The sequence below is a fragment of the Penicillium brevicompactum genome (genome assembly GCF_028827555.1).
Source record: "Penicillium brevicompactum strain IBT 35665 chromosome Unknown utg000001l_segment0_segment0, whole genome shotgun sequence".
Taxonomy (NCBI): domain Eukaryota; kingdom Fungi; phylum Ascomycota; class Eurotiomycetes; order Eurotiales; family Aspergillaceae; genus Penicillium; species Penicillium brevicompactum.
This window is the reverse complement of record NW_026623203.1, coordinates 3,392,643-3,409,495: the sequence shown is the minus strand read 5'-3', so window position 1 is coordinate 3,409,495 and position 16,853 is coordinate 3,392,643. Positions and strand designations below refer to the sequence as shown.

At 51.5% G+C, this 16,853-nt stretch overlaps 8 protein-coding genes across 8 annotated transcripts; 4 read left to right on the top strand and 4 right to left on the bottom strand.

Annotated features, from left to right (window-relative positions):
* Nucleotides 1–60: 60 nt before the first annotated feature.
* On the top strand, nt 61–2,453 carry N7506_001084 (uncharacterized protein; the record flags this gene model as incomplete). The annotated part of the gene is made up of 2 exons (XM_056950380.1): nt 61–449; nt 548–2,453. 2 exons carry the CDS (start codon nt 61–63, stop codon nt 2,451–2,453), a joined length of 2,295 nt encoding a protein of 764 aa, XP_056816295.1.
* Nucleotides 2,454–3,016: 563 nt separating this feature from the next.
* On the top strand, nt 3,017–4,977 carry N7506_001083 (glutamine--tRNA ligase; the record flags this gene model as incomplete). Its single annotated transcript, XM_056950379.1, has 2 exons — nt 3,017–4,150; nt 4,201–4,977. 2 exons carry the CDS (start codon nt 3,017–3,019, stop codon nt 4,975–4,977), a joined length of 1,911 nt encoding a protein of 636 aa, XP_056816294.1.
* Nucleotides 4,978–5,383: 406 nt separating this feature from the next.
* N7506_001082 (proteasome regulatory particle base subunit RPT5) lies at nt 5,384–6,894 on the bottom strand (the record flags this gene model as incomplete). Its single annotated transcript, XM_056950378.1, has 3 exons — nt 5,384–6,042; nt 6,096–6,511; nt 6,581–6,894. The coding sequence occupies 3 exons, from the start codon at nt 6,892–6,894 to the stop codon at nt 5,384–5,386; spliced, it is 1,389 nt and encodes a 462-aa protein (XP_056816293.1).
* Nucleotides 6,895–7,360: 466 nt separating this feature from the next.
* N7506_001081 (putative trimethyllysine dioxygenase TmlH) lies at nt 7,361–8,027 on the bottom strand (the record flags this gene model as incomplete). Its single annotated transcript, XM_056950377.1, has 3 exons — nt 7,361–7,440; nt 7,492–7,936; nt 8,025–8,027. 3 exons carry the CDS (start codon nt 8,025–8,027, stop codon nt 7,361–7,363), a joined length of 528 nt encoding a protein of 175 aa, XP_056816292.1.
* A 1,432-nt stretch (nt 8,028–9,459) lies between these two features.
* Nucleotides 9,460–10,611, bottom strand: N7506_001080 (putative peroxisomal dehydratase; the record flags this gene model as incomplete). Its single annotated transcript, XM_056950376.1, has 5 exons — nt 9,460–9,802; nt 9,865–9,958; nt 10,024–10,344; nt 10,394–10,442; nt 10,492–10,611. The coding sequence occupies 5 exons, from the start codon at nt 10,609–10,611 to the stop codon at nt 9,460–9,462; spliced, it is 927 nt and encodes a 308-aa protein (XP_056816291.1).
* Nucleotides 10,612–11,154: 543 nt separating this feature from the next.
* rmtA (protein-arginine omega-N methyltransferase HMT1) lies at nt 11,155–12,567 on the bottom strand (the record flags this gene model as incomplete). Its single annotated transcript, XM_056950375.1, has 7 exons — nt 11,155–11,161; nt 11,218–11,689; nt 11,738–12,069; nt 12,140–12,249; nt 12,314–12,333; nt 12,409–12,422; nt 12,476–12,567. The coding sequence occupies 7 exons, from the start codon at nt 12,565–12,567 to the stop codon at nt 11,155–11,157; spliced, it is 1,047 nt and encodes a 348-aa protein (XP_056816290.1).
* Nucleotides 12,568–13,242: 675 nt separating this feature from the next.
* On the top strand, nt 13,243–14,400 carry N7506_001078 (PGAP3/PER1 family protein; the record flags this gene model as incomplete). Its single annotated transcript, XM_056950374.1, has 4 exons — nt 13,243–13,365; nt 13,412–13,454; nt 13,513–14,287; nt 14,346–14,400. 4 exons carry the CDS (start codon nt 13,243–13,245, stop codon nt 14,398–14,400), a joined length of 996 nt encoding a protein of 331 aa, XP_056816289.1.
* Nucleotides 14,401–14,722: 322 nt separating this feature from the next.
* On the top strand, nt 14,723–16,701 carry agm1 (phosphoacetylglucosamine mutase PCM1; the record flags this gene model as incomplete). The annotated part of the gene is made up of 7 exons (XM_056950373.1): nt 14,723–14,815; nt 14,887–14,900; nt 14,968–15,139; nt 15,217–15,231; nt 15,290–15,781; nt 15,842–16,231; nt 16,282–16,701. 7 exons carry the CDS (start codon nt 14,723–14,725, stop codon nt 16,699–16,701), a joined length of 1,596 nt encoding a protein of 531 aa, XP_056816288.1.
* Between the last annotated feature and the right edge of the window lie 152 nt (nt 16,702–16,853).

Here is a 16,853-nt window from a genome sequence, read left to right as displayed (position 1 = left end):
TTTGCTTTTTTTTGTTGGAAATTTCCTACGCATCTTGCTTCAATGCGAGAGTAGTTCACAATGAGCGTCGTTGCTAGGCCAGAGATCGCGACTTGTTATACTTCTATCCCTGAGAACCATGTCGACGATTCCATTCAGCCAATTACCTCGCGAACTTCCTCAATATCCTCCTACAGAACGAACTATAGCGCCTCTACCGCGCCTACCGCATACTCCCCATCGTCACCCGCGTCATCTTACCGCCAATTCGACTCTGTGAGCTCTATAGCCAAATCCACGGAACCAGTTCAACGTCGAGTGCCCCAGGAGGTTTATGAAGTTATCATTCACCATTTAGAAGAGCTGCACAAAGGACAGCATCAGACAGGATGTACGACGTGTTTTCAACGAGATCTGCATGCTTTGTCTTTGACGTGTCGGCCATGGGAAAGAGCCGTTCGAGGACCTTTGTAAGTTCACATTCAACACTTCGCCTTTACTCTGTTACCCTGTGTGAAATCAGGGCCTGAATAATGCAATAGCCTTGCTGACTGAACGTGCCATACAGATATAACAGTGCACAAATTGTCGGGAACGACTGCCCCGCTCAATTAAAGAAATACCGCCTCAAGCGAGGCAGTCGCCTAAAGCTGTTGAGACGGACCCTGCGCGAACGAAAGTTGCTGGCCAACCTCGTTTACGAGCTGCGCGTTCCTCAATTGGATTTGCTCTTCACCACTGCGAAGCAAAGTACGCAATGGCAGGAGTATCGCGACTTGGTGGCATCCGTGGTCATGGTGTGTCCAAATCTGGAGCGCCTCTTGGGTCTGTCAATTCCATATCACCACGAGTTTGACCGATTGACCCATGCTCTGTCAACGCGCAAGAAGCTGAAAGAACATACTTGGGTTTTGGGTGAGGCTGCGGAGGTATCTGAGATGTCCACCCGCGATGACTCCTGTCCTGGAAGTCTGGGTCCTTCTCAAATGTTCGAGTTTTTGGAATACCATACATCTTGGTCAAATTTGGAGACTTTGATGCTTTATGGCTTGAATGGGAATGGCGCTTTGGAGCCCAGCGTGTCCCTTCGCATGTTCAACCTTCTTCCTTCGTTGCGAAACCTGTGCATTACCTCCTTCGACGAAGACTCGTTTGATGATAACACCTTGCTGTGTTTGCCACCTTTGGAATCATTAAGGCTTGAAAACTTGCCTGGAATCACAGATGCTGGTCTCACGCAGTTTACCTCTCGCCCCGAATCTGCTTCCCTCAAGACGTTCATCCTGGTCGAACAAAACATCGAATCGTTGTTGGCTATCTCCAAGATTCTTTCCTCACTCCGACAGCTGGAACGATTCAAGATCGTTCAGACAGAAAAATGTCCGACTTTACCAGACGAGGACATGATCTTCCAGCCCATTCTTGCTTCATCCACTCTCAAATACCTCCACTGGGATGTCGCTTGCCCAGATCCTCATACAGCACTCACCCGACTTGATACCCTCCCTTTCCAGAAATCCTCCAAACCCTCCAACACCCCCAACTTCCATCTCGCCCAAAGCATTATCTCCGCCGGCTTCCCCGAACTGGAAGCCCTCCGCGCACCCTCCGACGTGGAGCCCCCCGGTGCACTCCAAGCCGCCTGCCGTCCCATCACCAAAGGCCAAGCCCTACTCCGACCAGATCGATACAGCCTGCCCCGGAGCTCCCACGGATCAGTGAACACTCGACCACTCGCCCTACCCGCAGGAAACAACCTGACCTCAGCCCGAATCCGCGCCCAAACATTCATTGACATGGCAGCCAAGGACACCGAAGCAGGAATGCCAGTTCTGATTCAGGATTGGTCGGATAGTTATGTACCGGACAACGCCCAAGCCTCCCAATTCGAAGATGATCCAGATCAGGAGATGGACGATTACGGGATCTGGGCCGCCGCCGAGCGATACAAACACCAAGAGAATGACCACAGTGGTCCCAAAACAGTCTACCAGTTCAACATGCCCACATTCATGGGCCGAAGTGGACTGCGGGATCCCACAACAGGCGCTTCCATCCCTCACTTTATACTCCGCCCTGATATCACGGGCCAGGAGTCAGACGGTGGCTTGATTGGCTGGAAACAGCTGCTTGCCTCGAACCAGTCACTATCATATGCTGCGGGCGTTGGTGTCAACTGCTTTGGCAGCGATGTTCCCCCTCCCCCTCCACCAGAGGAACCCACTTCTCCTGCATCCGCCACGTCAAGGTTTGGCTGGGGCAGTCTGAGTGGTCGTTCTATGATGGGCACATCGCCGACTACTCCCACAACACCAATTACACCCATGAGCAGCTTCAGTGGGGCTGCTTTACCTTGGGACAAAGACACATGCACTGGATCCTGGAACCACAAGACGGGCCGGGACTGGTGGTTCCATATGGAGCGTGATCGTCCGGGCAATTCAGAGCTCATTGATATCAAGCTTCTTTTCTAAACGACAGACTTGATCCTCTCTTTCTCTCTCTATCTTCTTGTCTCAATACCTTACGCCATATACCCCGAAATTTTTCATATCTCTTTCTTTACCCCCTTTTCCTTCTATTCTCCATTCGGCCGTACCTATTACTTGGTCACATTTCATGGTGCACACATTGCTGTCTCGTATTTGGTTGACATTGCATGATGTTTTCGTGTGTACACTATGCTTCGGTTCCTGGTGAAATGACTTTGCATTGTATCATAGTTTGTGTTGACGGATGGTTAATGGGCGGCACTTGTGTTTTCTTGTTTGTCATCGAGTCCGCGTACTCTGTATCATATTGTATAGTATATATATTCTTGACAATTCAACGGATATTCCGCACGAGCATTGGATCTTGACCGCAATAACAAGCCATATCAAGCCATATCAAGCAAGGGATCAAATCGTATAGTTCCCCAGCCTCCAAGGCGATGAGTCATCCCGGGCTAAATCGGTCCGATAAGCGAATGGAGACTGATAAGCATATACAAAGAGCCCCTCGTTGAAAAAATATCCCCCACCTTCGTTCAAACACAATGGATCCCGCAAAGCCCGTCGATCTGCCCGAGAGGCCCAAGGAGGCTGCCGCGCCCGCTGCGCCCGCCGACCCCAACAAGAAGTCCAAGAGCCAGGAAAAGAAAGAAGCTGCCGCTGCCAGAAAGGCGGCCCTCAAGCTCGCCAAACAGAATGAGCCGCCCAAGAAGAAGGCCGAAAAGACAGCGCCCCAGGCCAAGGAAGCTCCTGCTCCCCGGGACCCCAACGCCATGTTCAAGGTCGGTTTCTTGTCCGACGTGTACCAGGAAAAGCCCCTCTCCGAGACCGTCCCCAAGATCCGCACGCGATTCCCTCCCGAGCCCAACGGATTCCTCCACATTGGACACAGCAAGGCCATTGCCATCAACTTTGGATTCGCCAAGCACCACGGTGGTGAGTGTATCCTGCGCTTCGACGACACCAACCCAGAGGGTGAGGAGGAGCGATTCTACAACGCCATCCGCGAGATTGTGACATGGCTCGGTTTCACCCCCGTGCGTGAGACCTGCGCCAGTGACAACTTCGACCGTCTCTACGAACTCGCAGAGGATCTCATCCAGCGCGATGGCGCATACATCTGCCACTGCACCAAGGCCGAAATCAAGGCCCAGCGTGGTGAGATGGAAGGTGGCCAGCGCGGCGGAGAACGTTTCGCATGCGCCCACCGCACTCGGCCCACCGAGGAGTCCCTGGCTGAATTCCGAGCTATGCGCGACGGCAAATACAAGGCCGGCGAGGCGGCTCTCCGCATGAAGCAGGATATCACAGATCCCAACCCCCAGATGTGGGATCTGTTCGCCTGGCGCATCATGGACAGCGAGGACAAGCAGCACCACCGCACCGGTGGCAAGTGGAAGATCTACCCTACCTACGACTTCGCGCACTGTCTGTGCGATAGTATCGAGGAGATCTCCCACTCCCTGTGCACGACTGAGTTCGAGCTGTCCCGTGTCTCCTACGACTGGCTTTGCAACAAGCTTGAGGTCTACCGTCCCAACCAGCGCGAGTACGGCCGTCTCAACATCACCGGAACCGTCCTATCCAAGCGCAAGATCATCCAGCTGGTCAAGGAAGGCCACGTCCGTGACTGGGACGACCCTCGCCTGTACACTCTCATCGCCCTCCGCCGTCGTGGTGTTCCCCCGGCGCCATCTTGGCCTTCGTCAACGACCTCGGTGTCACAAAGAGCGTTTCAAACGTCCAGGTCGGCAAGTTCGAGTCTATCGTCCGCCAGTACCTCGAAACCACTGTGCCCCGTCTCATGGTCGTTCTCGAGCCTCTGAAGGTCATCATCGACGACCTTCCTGACGACCACCTCGAGCTCCTCGACTGTCCCTTCTCCAAGGACCCTGCCTTCGGCACCCACAACATCCCCTTCACAAAGACCGTCTACATCGAGCGTTCTGATTTCCGCGCCGTCGACTCGCCCGACTACTTCCGACTTGCCCCGGGTAAGACAGTCGGTCTCCTCAAGGCCCCCTACCCCATCACCGCTACATCCTTCGAGACCGACGCTTCCGGCGAGGTGACCTGCGTCCACGCCAAGTACGAGAAGCCCGTCGAAGGCGAGGCCGCCAAGAAGCCCAAGTCTTTCATCCACTGGGTTGGCGAGTCTGCCGAGCACAAGAGTCCCGTGCGTGCTGAGATTCGTGCTTTCAACTCGCTCTTCAAATCTGAGGACCCCTCCGCTCACCCGGCTGGATTCCTTGCTGACATCAACCCTGACTCCGAGGAGATTTACAAGGATGCTATGGTCGAGACTGGATTCCGGGATATCGCTGCTTCTGGGCCTTGGCCTAAGGAGGAGGGTGCTGTTGAGGAGGGCGGCAAGGAGGCTAACAAGCACTCTATCCGTTTCCAGGGTATGCGTGTTGCGTACTTTGCCGTTGATCGCGAGTCGACTGATGAGAAGCTTGTGCTCAATCGTATTGTTACGCTTAAGGAGGAGAAGGGTAAGAACTGAGTGAGCTTATTTAAATAGCATGTTCAAAAGATGAGGGGAGTGTGGTGATGAGCGACTGTTGATGGATTTATGACTTGCATCTTTGCGTTTCCTTTTTCTGTTCTGGGATCTCCTGAGCAAGTGTTTACTTCGCAGTGAATACCTGACTAGTTATTATACAACTACGTGGAATGCACAGTGATCGATCATAAGGAAAACTGGCCCTTGAGCCCATAAAGGCCTACTCATTCGTACACGTCATCGTATACTTGGGTGATAGAAAGGCCCAGTAGAAACCATATGTGGAAGTCAAAAGAGGCTCACGCCGTTCATGCATAGCAAATTACCGACTTCCATTCAAAGCCGAGGCATACATACAAGACCAGAGACATGGGAAGAAATCAGATAAGAAAACGTAAGGTCTAATCTAAACATAGATGCCCATGTTGGTATCCTTCTTCTTGGCCTGGACCTCAGCAATGGCATCGACGTAGTTCTCATGACCGATCTTGCTCAAGCCCTTCCGCAGAGCAATCATACCAGCCTCAACACAAACAGCCTTAAGCTGAGCACCACCGAACTCGTCCGTACTGCGAGCCAACTCAGCCCAGTTGACGCTGTCCTCGACAGACATCTTGCGCGAGTGGATCTGCAAGATGTTGGCACGGGCCTCCTCATTAGGAAGAGGGAACTCGATCTTGCGGTCCAGACGACCGGAACGAAGGAGCGCAGGGTCAAGCACATCGACTCGGTTGGTAGCAGCGAGGACCTTGATGCGGTCGTCTGAGGCGAAACCATCGAGCTGGTTCAGGAGTTCCAGCATGGTTCGCTGCACTTCACGATCTCCGGACTTCTCCGAGTCGAAACGCTTTGTACCCACGGCGTCCAGTTCATCAATGAAGATGATAGAGGGTGCCTTCTCCTTGGCGAGAGCGAAGCAGTCGCGCACGAGCTTGGCACCGTCTCCGATGAACATTTGTACCAATTGGGGTCCGGCAAGCTTGAGGAATGTGGCGTTCGTTTCGGCGGCACAGGCTCGAGCCAGGAGGGTCTTTCCGGTACCAGGGGGACCGTACATCAGAGCACCTGAGATGGAACATGATTAGCTGTGAACGGGTATGGTTAAAATGGAGACGAACCCTTGGGGGCCTTGATGCCAATCTTCTTAAAGCGCTCTGCCTCCTTCATCGGCCATACGATGGCCTCCACGATCTCTTCGATCTGCTTATCCAGACCACCGATATCCGTGTACTTCTCAGTGGGCTTCTCGTCGACCTCCATGGCCTTGACGCGGTTGTCATATTCGGCTGGTAAAGTGTCCAAAATGAGATATGAATCCTTGTTGACACCGATCAGGTCACCGGGCTTCAGCTTCTCGTGGTCGACAAGGCCGATGAGGGGAAGGAAGATAGTCTGGCGAGTGGAGGTCTTGATGACGGCGGATTTGCCTACGCGAGTGGCATCCAGGTCAATATTGGCCCCTTCTTCCGCGGCCTCAGCCTCTACATCGAGATCCAGTAGTTCGACGACGTTTCCAACGAGGTATGGTAGTTGTCTAAACAGTGATGATGTTAGCAGACCGCTTCACCGCGAGCTCCGCGGGATCTATTAGATGTGATCGCACCTGTTGTTCTCGATCTTCTCTTGATTATCCTTCACCTTCTCTCGCATTGTGCTTTGCTCGTGTGTCAAACGTTGGAATTCACTCTTCATGATTCGCATCTCGTTCTCCAGCATGCGCCTCCGCGTAACGATGTCTGCCGTGCTTGAGTTCAAGATATCCTCGTCGAGCATCTCTTCTTCCTCGTCCTTCTTGTCGGCATCTTCCATATCGGCATCGCCGTCGCCTTCGGGCTTCTTGCCATTGCCATCGTTCTGGTCTTGCTTCTTCTCTCTCTGCTCCTGCTCAAGGTCGTCGAGGTCCTCAAGGGTGGACATGTTGGAATCAGGAAAATGTGAATTAATGGATCAAAGAATATAAAGCTCGGAAATGCAAAGATAACGTTCCGTTTTGGAGGGAGATAGGGGAAATGTGAGAGAACGAAGGTTGCTGGGTGGAAGAGCTGTGGCCGAGCGAGCTTCAACGTCAGCCATGAGGTCACGTGATGAATATAGTCTTTATAATCAACACCATCGGATTCCAAGACTGTTTATACTCATTCCTTGGGACATTATCTACTTTTTTTTGGTGCTCTAACGGTTTCAGTTCATACGTTTCCAGAATGTGCATGTGTTCCTAATATTCCATCTAGATAAAGGAATATGGATTGTCCAAGTGGTTTCGGACGTTGCCAAGGTTGTTCAGCAAATGCTCCCGGCCGAACTTGAGCAGGCGAAGACGTGAAATGTAATCGTCGTTATTGACTATCACAGTGGTCAGCTGAGTTCAAGAGGTTGGCGATTATCACTTACTGTAGCCACCACACATCCTCCTCTTTCCGGTGAATGAGGAGCGGCCATGCAACATTCTCCAGTTATCAAAGACTGGCACATGTTAGTCAAAACAACACTCAAATTGGGAGCCGAGTCACTTACTCAAGGCGGATCCCGGCTCAAGCTTCTGCCAAATTTCCTTGGACCGCAGGATCTTCTCGTAGTGGCGCGCAGCACGGTACCACGCATTCTGTTCATCCACAGACCAGTCCATCTTAGGCGCGCGATCATAGTTGTTCCAGCGGATCTGGTACATCTTTCCCATGTCCGGATGAATCGAGAATACTGGTGCTTGGGCCGAGGGTTGGATGCAGACGTCCTCATTGCCACTTGCATGCCATGGGTGCCTGTACCTTGTCAACACCTCATAATGGGTAGAATCCTCTCGACGAAGCTGGGCGACAGCTGCAAATCCATCTACAAGAAGGTTCTCTCCGCCAGATCCGTCGGTGTGAGACAGAAGATGGAACAGCTGAAGTCTTGCAGGATCTGTGAAATAAGTGTTGTCGGTGTGAGCGCCCAGGGGCTCGTTGGTGTATGCCGTGTCCTTGAAGGTCAAGTCTGCGGTGAAGTCCCAGAATCCACCTGAAGTCAAGTCAATTGAGGCCGTTAAGTAGTGAGTTAATATCCCATACCATAATGCGTATGTCTGATGAACGCAATTCGCTCAAGGAGACCCTTTGTCGCCTCTGGGGTTGGAGGAACGCCGTCTACGAGACAAAAACCCCGGGAGTGCTTTGGAACATTAGCATATCAACACAAAGTCTGGACTTGAGAGTAAGCTCACGATTAGCTGCAACCAAGTGCCGAGCTTTGTGTCGTCTGACATGACCCCCTCGTAGGAGACCCTAGGGCTTTGGTCTGAGCTCAGACCTGTATCGAAAAATCTTCTAGGGCATCAGCGTCACACTGCATCGTTAGTCAGAGGGAACTTACCGTGGAGCTGGTGCAGTACGCTTGGCAGGTCCTAATCGGTTTTTCTCCAGGGATTCCCCATACCTGTTTTGCGAGTGTGCATGCAGCCAATCATATGGATAAAGCCCAGTATGATCATCAGACCCTATGGCGAGTCAGAGATAGGGTAGACAGGCGATGGGATCATTTCATCTCACAGGAAATCTCGATGCCATTTTCCTTTTGCGTGACCGAGTTGGCCCTTACATTCAACGGTATCTATACATCATGAGTGAGTGCAAGGTGGAAATGATCGGGCATATCCTACCTCGAATATGTCAGACACTCTTTGCTTCGTATCCGGATGAGTGCATTTGGAACACTGGCAGTTTTCTCTGGTGATAGTTCCGACGTCAATAGGGGCTTAGCCCAATGCGCTTTCTTACTAACCTGAGAAAGAATTGACCGCTGCCGGCCCATTAGCAGCTGTCAATTGGAAGTTATGGGGTGGACATACTATTCCAGCGTGACTTCCTTGCGACTGTCGCCTTTTTGCACTTTTGGAATTGTCAGAATATCCGATCTCTTCCAGGCTGCCTGCAAATATCCATTTGGCTCCTGCGTGCTGAGCTGCGGATGAGGAGGGTGACTGTGTTTGTTGGTTGTCTAGGACAACGCCAGGGACCAATGTCAGTATCGTCTGTTTCACTTGATGAGTCTTTTTCTCCGAGAAGCCCATACCGAGGATCCAATGGGATTGAGAATGAGATTAAATGCCCTGGTTCTATGAGAAGTTTAGCATCGATAGAACTTTGTTGCATGTTGCATACAGATAGACATAAGCGCATACCCGGCCCGGTTCAACGCCCTACTCGACCTAAAAGCTGTACGCAAGGCAAAACTCATGATTAACACAATTCTTGTGTATTGAGGGGTGCTGAAATCCAAATAAGCACGTCGGACAATGCTGCGATCTGGGGTAGCAATTAGGTAAACGCTTCAAGCTCGGGCGCCGGACGACCGAGGCTATTCGGTCACGTGCGATCTATGCACATTTCCAAGGTTAAAATCAGAAGTAGATACTTCGCAGTATCCGTATAAATTTAGACAAAAGAGCTCCGAGTTTTGGCTTTGAAGAGAAGGCTATATGCTATTGAACATGATTCGGGTTATAAATCACAACTTGCTCTTCGCGCCGACCACCTTCAACAAGCATCGGCCGTTGCTCAAGACAACCTTGCCCTTGTCGTTCTTGGTCACGAAACGAATCTCCTCAAATCCATCCTCGACATTTCCCATGCGCCAGATTTCAGTGGTAAGCTTGTCGCCAGGTCGAACCGGCGAAGCAAAGCGAGCCTGGAACTCCTTTAGGTTGGAAGGATTGCTGCCACCGAGCTCACGCAGGATACCATGGGCAGCAGAGTTCCAGCTGAACAGGCCGTGGATGATGATGCCACCGAAGCCCATCTTCTGGCCAGGCTCTGGGGTGGCGTGAAGAGGGTTGTAGTCACCGTTCAAACTGACACGGGTAAGCATTGGGTTACGCTGACCAAGGGGCGCGGGCTGCTATGTTGGACTTACCGGTACAGGTGGGCGGTCTCCATGTTAGACTGGATAACGTGAGTAGCATCGGGAGTCTTGCCCTGGGGTGGGGCGAAGTTGACAGTGCTTGGTCCTGTTTACATCAATCAGTATCGATATACGGAGTATGGTTCACTGAGTATGAACGGCATTGCTTACCCTTGGGACCACCCCAGCCACCCTGTCCGACCAGGAATCCGCTGGTCACTACCTTGTTATAAACTTCACCAGACTCGGCGTCTACGATAGACTGCTCGGTCTCAATGACAGTACCGGGCTTGCCCTTGTCATAGACACCAATAACCTTGTTACGCAGCTCGAACTTGCGACCTTCGCTAGTAGGAGGAAGCGGCTTCAACACTGTGAGCTTCCGTTGGCCATCGACACCGTGGCGATGGTCAAGGTCAGGCACGCCCGGAATGTGGACAGCCTGCTGGCGCTCATAGAAATTGGTCACCTCCTGGTCAGTGAGCTTGAAGGCTGTGGAGGTCAGCGCCGATTGTGTAGGATCCGTCGGCGATTGACTTACGCAGGATCAGAGGGTAAGTTGGGAAGACTGAGAAATTAGGGTGAAGTTCCTGTATGTCCAATTAGACCTAGCAATTTTGAGCCGAAAAGACGACGTACATAAAGGAAATGCAGCTCATCGGCCTTAATTCCAATGCTGTTGGCGAATAGCAGGACATCGCGCTTCTGCCAGGAGACAGCTTTAGCGGGGAATTCGTGACCAGCTCCAGGGGCAGACATCGTGAGAATATGAGTACGGAGGATATACGGAAGAGAAATCCAAGAGCAGTGGAAGATTAAAGTAGCTCCTGTAATTGCGGGGGCATACAGGAGCCGAGGATCTGATAATTTTTGGATGATTTGTTGCCGTCGCTTTACCGACGCGCCATCTCTCCTTGGCACAATTTCTTCTCTGCAGATCGGCACGTTTCAAATTCTCTACAATTATTACTTTTGCTACGAATGCACAATTTTAAAACATTATCCAGAAGAGCGTCGGAGTTTCTTTGCTAGACCAAGCATCGACTCGGGGTATAGCTATCTACCTGGAAATTCGAGGAGCTTCACATATCTCTCCGTTCGCGCCGCAAAATGCCTTTTTCCTGCCTCCCATGAACTTAACGCCGTATCAAAATAATGGCGATACCAGTTGGTAAACTCGCCGGGGTTATGTTTAGTTAACCCATGTCATGCATTGCATTGGTGACGAATGTATTTCCCTGAATCGTGCACGTCATTTGTAAATCCCAATGACAATCAAATTAGAAAAGTCGATTAAAAAAATTAACACCTGGGATGAATTAGTCAATGTTCGGGCATACTGTGAGGACAAGGACGGAAACTTACATGCGGTAGAAGCAGCCGCCTTCGGCAGAGCGGGTGGGGTCGGAGGTCTCGAACTTATAAGAGATACCAATGTCCAGGTCACGCTTGTTCTTGTCGTTGGGGCGGTTCTCGATCCAGCCGGTAACCTTCTCATCCTCCTCGACGGTCAGAACATCGCGCAGGTAGAAGACAGTCTGCTTCCAGTGGGTGTACTTGGCGTGGGGGCCGGTGGAGAAGTGGATGGGCTTGTGGCAAGCGCTGAACTCAATGTCGAACCAGGCGATCAGAGCGTGGATGAAGTCGGGGCGCTTGGCGCTGAGAGCGTAGGGAACCTTGAAGGCGAGGTCGGCGGCGGTGACGGTGTTGAGGTCGAAGGTGATGATAGGGCAAGGGTCGGTGACGAGAGCCTTCATCTCAACGGTGTCCACGAGGGGCTCGTTGAGAGCAATCTCCTTCATGGGGCTATAGTCAAATCCGTAGACGTTGTCCCAGACTAGATTTGATTAGCATGGTACGGTAAAAGCGATATTTTGTAACTCACATCCGATCTTGTCATCCTTGTAGTCGCCATCTTCAATACCGGCAACGTACATGGTGGCCTTGTCGGGGAAGATCAGACCACCGGGGTTGAGGTAGGTGTCACGAGCGTAGAGGACGGTGTCCAGCATGGACTCGTAGAGAAGGAAGTAACCCATCCACTCGGAGATAATGATATCAACCTTGGGGAAGGGGAGGTTAACCTCCTCCATCTTGCCCTGAAGAAGAGTGATCTTGTCGGACAAGCCGTTAACGTGAACAATCTCACGGGCCTTCTCGATGATCGAGGACATGTCAACACCAATTACGTGCTTGGCGCCGGAACGAGCAGCGAACCTGTGAGAAGGAACAATTAGCATTGTCAACCAGAAAAAAAAATTACAAAAATTGAAGCGGCGGTACATACATGCTCAGAATACCGGTGCCACAGCCGACATCGAGGACGACCTTGTCCTTGAAGATGTGGCGGTTCTGGTAAATCGAGTCGCGGTAAGAGCGGGTGCGAACATCGTCTTTCTAGAGCAGAATTCCAGTTAATTAGAGAACAAGATATGGAGGAGATCAATTGATAAGGACTTACGAGCATCTCCTCGTGGATACCTGCATCGGCGCAAAAATCACAAAATTAGTCAAATGTCACCGAGAATTTGCTCATCGTTCAAACCGAGAGCTTACCGTGGTGATCGTAGCTATATATTCATTAGCATCCTATCTCGCAGGGTTTAATTGGGGATTATCATACCTAGTGAAGTAGCGGACTTCAGAGTGCTCCATGCCGACCATGCGATCAGCACTGCTAGTGATCCCCTGAGGGGTATCGTTTCCGTTGTTCATATTGGCGTCTAAAAAGCAACAGCCAAATTATAGATGGAGTGGAAGGTGGGAAAAATAACGGAGAGGAGAAAAAGTAAAAGACAAGAGCAGAGATCGAGTCTCTTAACTTTTTTTCTGATTATTTGCCCACTCCGCCAAGCTTCACTCCAATCACCGCCCGCCCGCACTAGCCGCATCTGGAAGATAAAATCATGTGATATCATGTGATCTCTGAGTACCCTTGCCATAGGGCTATTGACTTCAAGTATACAAGTACATTATAGTACTTTTTTTTAAAAAAAAAGAACTAAGTGGAATATTGGAAATGAGTAACTCTCAATGGCAAGACTTTGGGATGACTATGATCTGAACCTCACAATCAAACGCGAAAGTAGTCATGTGCCAATCAAAACAGCAAGTTACTATATCTTGTATACCTCTTTATAAAGGTTTTTATATGTACCCTCAATTGATTTAAATTGACAGTGACTCTCAGGAATATTGTAGTCAACCTAAGGAGCTCATACTGACCATGGAACAAAGTAAGGTAGATCGATGGCGCTGTGGGGTAAGATACCCTTCTGATGCCAAGACCGTCAAAGGAGGCTCTCCGAAGCCACTGGGGAGCTCCGCCCCTGTCATTCCCCAAGCTTGCCTAGGTACACACTCGACGCCAAAGGTCATTCTTGCACCACAATGCATCTCAGCGCGGGGGTCAATCTCTACGCCCTGTTCGCGTTGGCGTTCTTTGCCTCTTTCATTGGCAAAACACACGCGTCAATGGGTGACCATCTCCCCGACTTTAAAGAATGTGTCAAGGTAAGGCAAATTGACAAACCCCCTCAGAACTCGCTGACATCTGTAGGTCTGTATTACGGAAAACTGTCAAAATGGCAATTCAGTGCTACGTATGTCCCGCCCAGTCCCGTCAAACCTTCCCCGCTTCCCCTGTGCTAACCTGACCAGCTCTACACCACCGTTTGTTATTATGGACCTGCCCTTCCGAATGCGATTATACCTGCCAGCATGTCGTCACCGACCGTCGAGTCGCGCGTGATCCCCCTATGATCAGACCGATCCTTCAATTCCACGGGAAATGGCCGTTCCGTAGAATCCTGGGCATGCAGGAGCCCTTCTCCGTGCTGTTCTCCTTCTTCAACTTCGCCGCCCACTGGAACGGGATGTCTCGCATCAAAGAGTCAATTCCCGCCTGGCACTCCCTCCGCCCTTACTACATGCTATTCGGATACATCGGGCTGGCCAGCTGGAGTTTCAGCATGATCTTCCACACCCGTGATTTCGCCCTGACCGAGAAGCTGGATTATTTCGCGGCCGGTGCCAATGTGCTCTACGGCCTATACCTTTCCGTTATCCGCGTGTTCCGGCTCGATCAGGACGGTTCTCAGTACCGTCCCTCCCTGCGTCGCTTCTGGACCGCTGTCTGCGTTCTGCTCTACACGTTGCATATCTGCTACCTCAGCTTCTGGTCGTGGGATTACACATATAACATGGCGGCAAACGTGGCGGTGGGCATCGTTTCGAATCTCATCTGGACGGGATTCAGTATCGTCCGGTACCAAAAGTATCTCAAGTCCTGGACCGCTTGGCCCGGTATGATTGTTGCGTGGATCATCCTCGCCATGAGTCTGGAACTGCTAGATTTCGCACCCTGGAATGGGTTGATTGATGCACACAGTCTCTGGCATCTGGGTACCGTCGTACCCACTGCTTGGTGGTACTCGTGAGTTTGACCCATTCGCACGACTTGATATGCATGACTAATGAAATGCACCCAACAGATTTTTGATCAGAGACACACAAGATGATATTGCGGGACATAGGCTTAAAGCTTAGAAACATAGTGAGGGTTGTCGCAGTATATCCGAGGTAGTCATTTTAAAAGCCAATACGAACCTGTTGAGGTGTTGAATTGCTCTGTTTACCTGTAATTTCCACGGCGAATAACAAATGAGTTATTGCCACGTTCTCGGACGCGCTATGGTGAGTGTTCCCCGCCATTCACTCACCGCTAGGGCCGCTAGGGCCGTCGCAATAAACCGTGTCTCACCCCCAAATTCCCCCTCCATGCCACTTTTTTTTGTTTCAAGTACTCTCCTTCTTGACACTTTCTTTTGAAGCTTTGGATCATATTGTCGCCGGGTTAATATCTAATACAATGGCCTCCCAAGCTGTCAAGAAAGCCATTACCGAGGCGGCGTTGCAGTACAAAAAGCCCGAGGGCAAGGTCTTTGAATATGGCACCGCAGGGGTAGGTTGCTCTTCTGAACAAATGAGACCGAGGACGAGTAGGCTGATGTTCTTTTCTTTTTCGTTTTACAGTTTCGCATGAAAGCGTAAGTTTCTTCTCTGATCCACCCCGCCTCCACATCCTTCAGGACCCCCGCGATCGTCCTTTGATAGCTCTCTGACCTGGTGGGCTATAACCAGTGACCTCCTCAACACCGTGGTTTTTGCTGTGGGCTTGCTTGCAAGCTTGCGCTCAAAAAAGCTCAGCGGACAATGGATCGGTATTATGATTACCGCCAGTCACAACCCCGCGGAGGACAATGGTGTCAAGTTGGTTGACCCGATGGTAAGTTCGACACAATAATCCCTGCTGTTGTCTTTTTTAATTTTATACTGGACATGTCTGACCTATTGCTTCCATAGGGTGAGATGCTCGAAGTAAGATACCCCTGTGTCGTCGGAACGAATTCGATCGGAGACTTACCACTACCGCCAGGCTGAATGGGAGGCATACGCAACAAGATTGGCCAATGCCCCATTGGATAAGATTGCAGATGTCTACGACGAGCTTGTCAAGGAGATTGATGTGAAGGTCACCAACCCTGCCCGCGTGGTCTTCGCCCGTGACACCCGTGCTTCCGGCTCCCGCCTGGCTGGCGTGCTCAACGCCGCTCTGACCGCCACCGATGTCGAGTTTGTGGACTTCAAGTTCATGACCACCCCTCAGCTGCACTATGTTGTCCGCTGTAAGAACACCCTGGGCACACAATATGAGTACGGTGAGCCCACCGAGCAGGGATACTATGAGAAGCTTGTCAACTCCTTCCAGAAGGTGATGCGGGGTGTCAAGGTCCAGGGCTCCTTGACCGTTGATTGCGCCAACGGTGTCGGTGGCCCCAAGCTGCGGGAGCTCATGAAGACCCTTACCGGAATTGACATCAAGGTTGTGAACGACGACGTGATCAACCCCGATGCCTTGAACTTCGACGTATGTTTCTTGACATGAAACTCCTCGCCCTCGACCCCCAACAGCTAACAACAAATTCAGTGTGGTGCCGATTACGTTAAGACCAAGCAGCGTGCTCCTCCTTCATCAAAGGCCGGCACCCTTGATCGCTGTGCCTCCCTCGACGGTGATGCCGATCGTCTGGTGTACTACTTCCAGGATGAAAGCAACGTTTTCCGTCTTCTCGACGGAGACCGTATCGCCACCCTCGCAGCCTCTTTCATCGGTGACCTTGCCCGCAACGCCGGCATCGCCTCCAAGCTGAAGATCGGTGTGGTGCAGACCGCCTACGCCAACGGCTCCAGCACAGACTACATTGAGAAAGTCCTCAAGCTCCCCATCATCTGCACCAACACCGGTGTGAAGCACCTTCACCACGCAGCCCTGCGCTTCGACGTCGGTGTTTACTTCGAGGCCAACGGCCACGGCACCGTCACCTTCTCCGAAAACGCTCTGAAGGTCATCAAGAACACCGCCCCCAGTCTCCCGCACAGCAGCACGCCCTCGAGAGCCTCCAGGCTCTGACCGACCTGATCAACCAGGCCGTCGGTGATGCGCTGTCTGACATGCTCCTTGTCGAGGCCATCTTGGCTCACAAGGGCTGGTCTCCCAAGGAGTGGCTCGGTACCTACACCGACCTGCCTTCCCGTCTTGTGCGTGTCGAAGTCAACGACCGCTCTATCTTCAAGGCTTATGATGCCGAGCGTAAGCTCGAGTCTCCTGCTGGTCTGCAGGGCACTATTGAGTCCCTCCAGTCCCGCTATAACAAGGGCCGTAGCTTTGCCCGTGCCAGTGGAACTGAGGATGCTGTCCGTGTTTATGCTGAGGCTGCTAGCCGCTCTGAGGCAGATGATCTCGCTACCCGCGTTGCCAACGCCGTCAGTGAGGCTGGCAGCGCTTAAGCGCTGATGCAGGACACACGGACTTCCACTACCTTTTGATGCAGTAATGAATACTATGGTTCACATTATATCTCTTGCCCTCGTAGACAAATTCTATCAATTCCAAATCTTGGAAGAAAGGCTTGGCGATAGTAGATTAAAATTGTGTATTG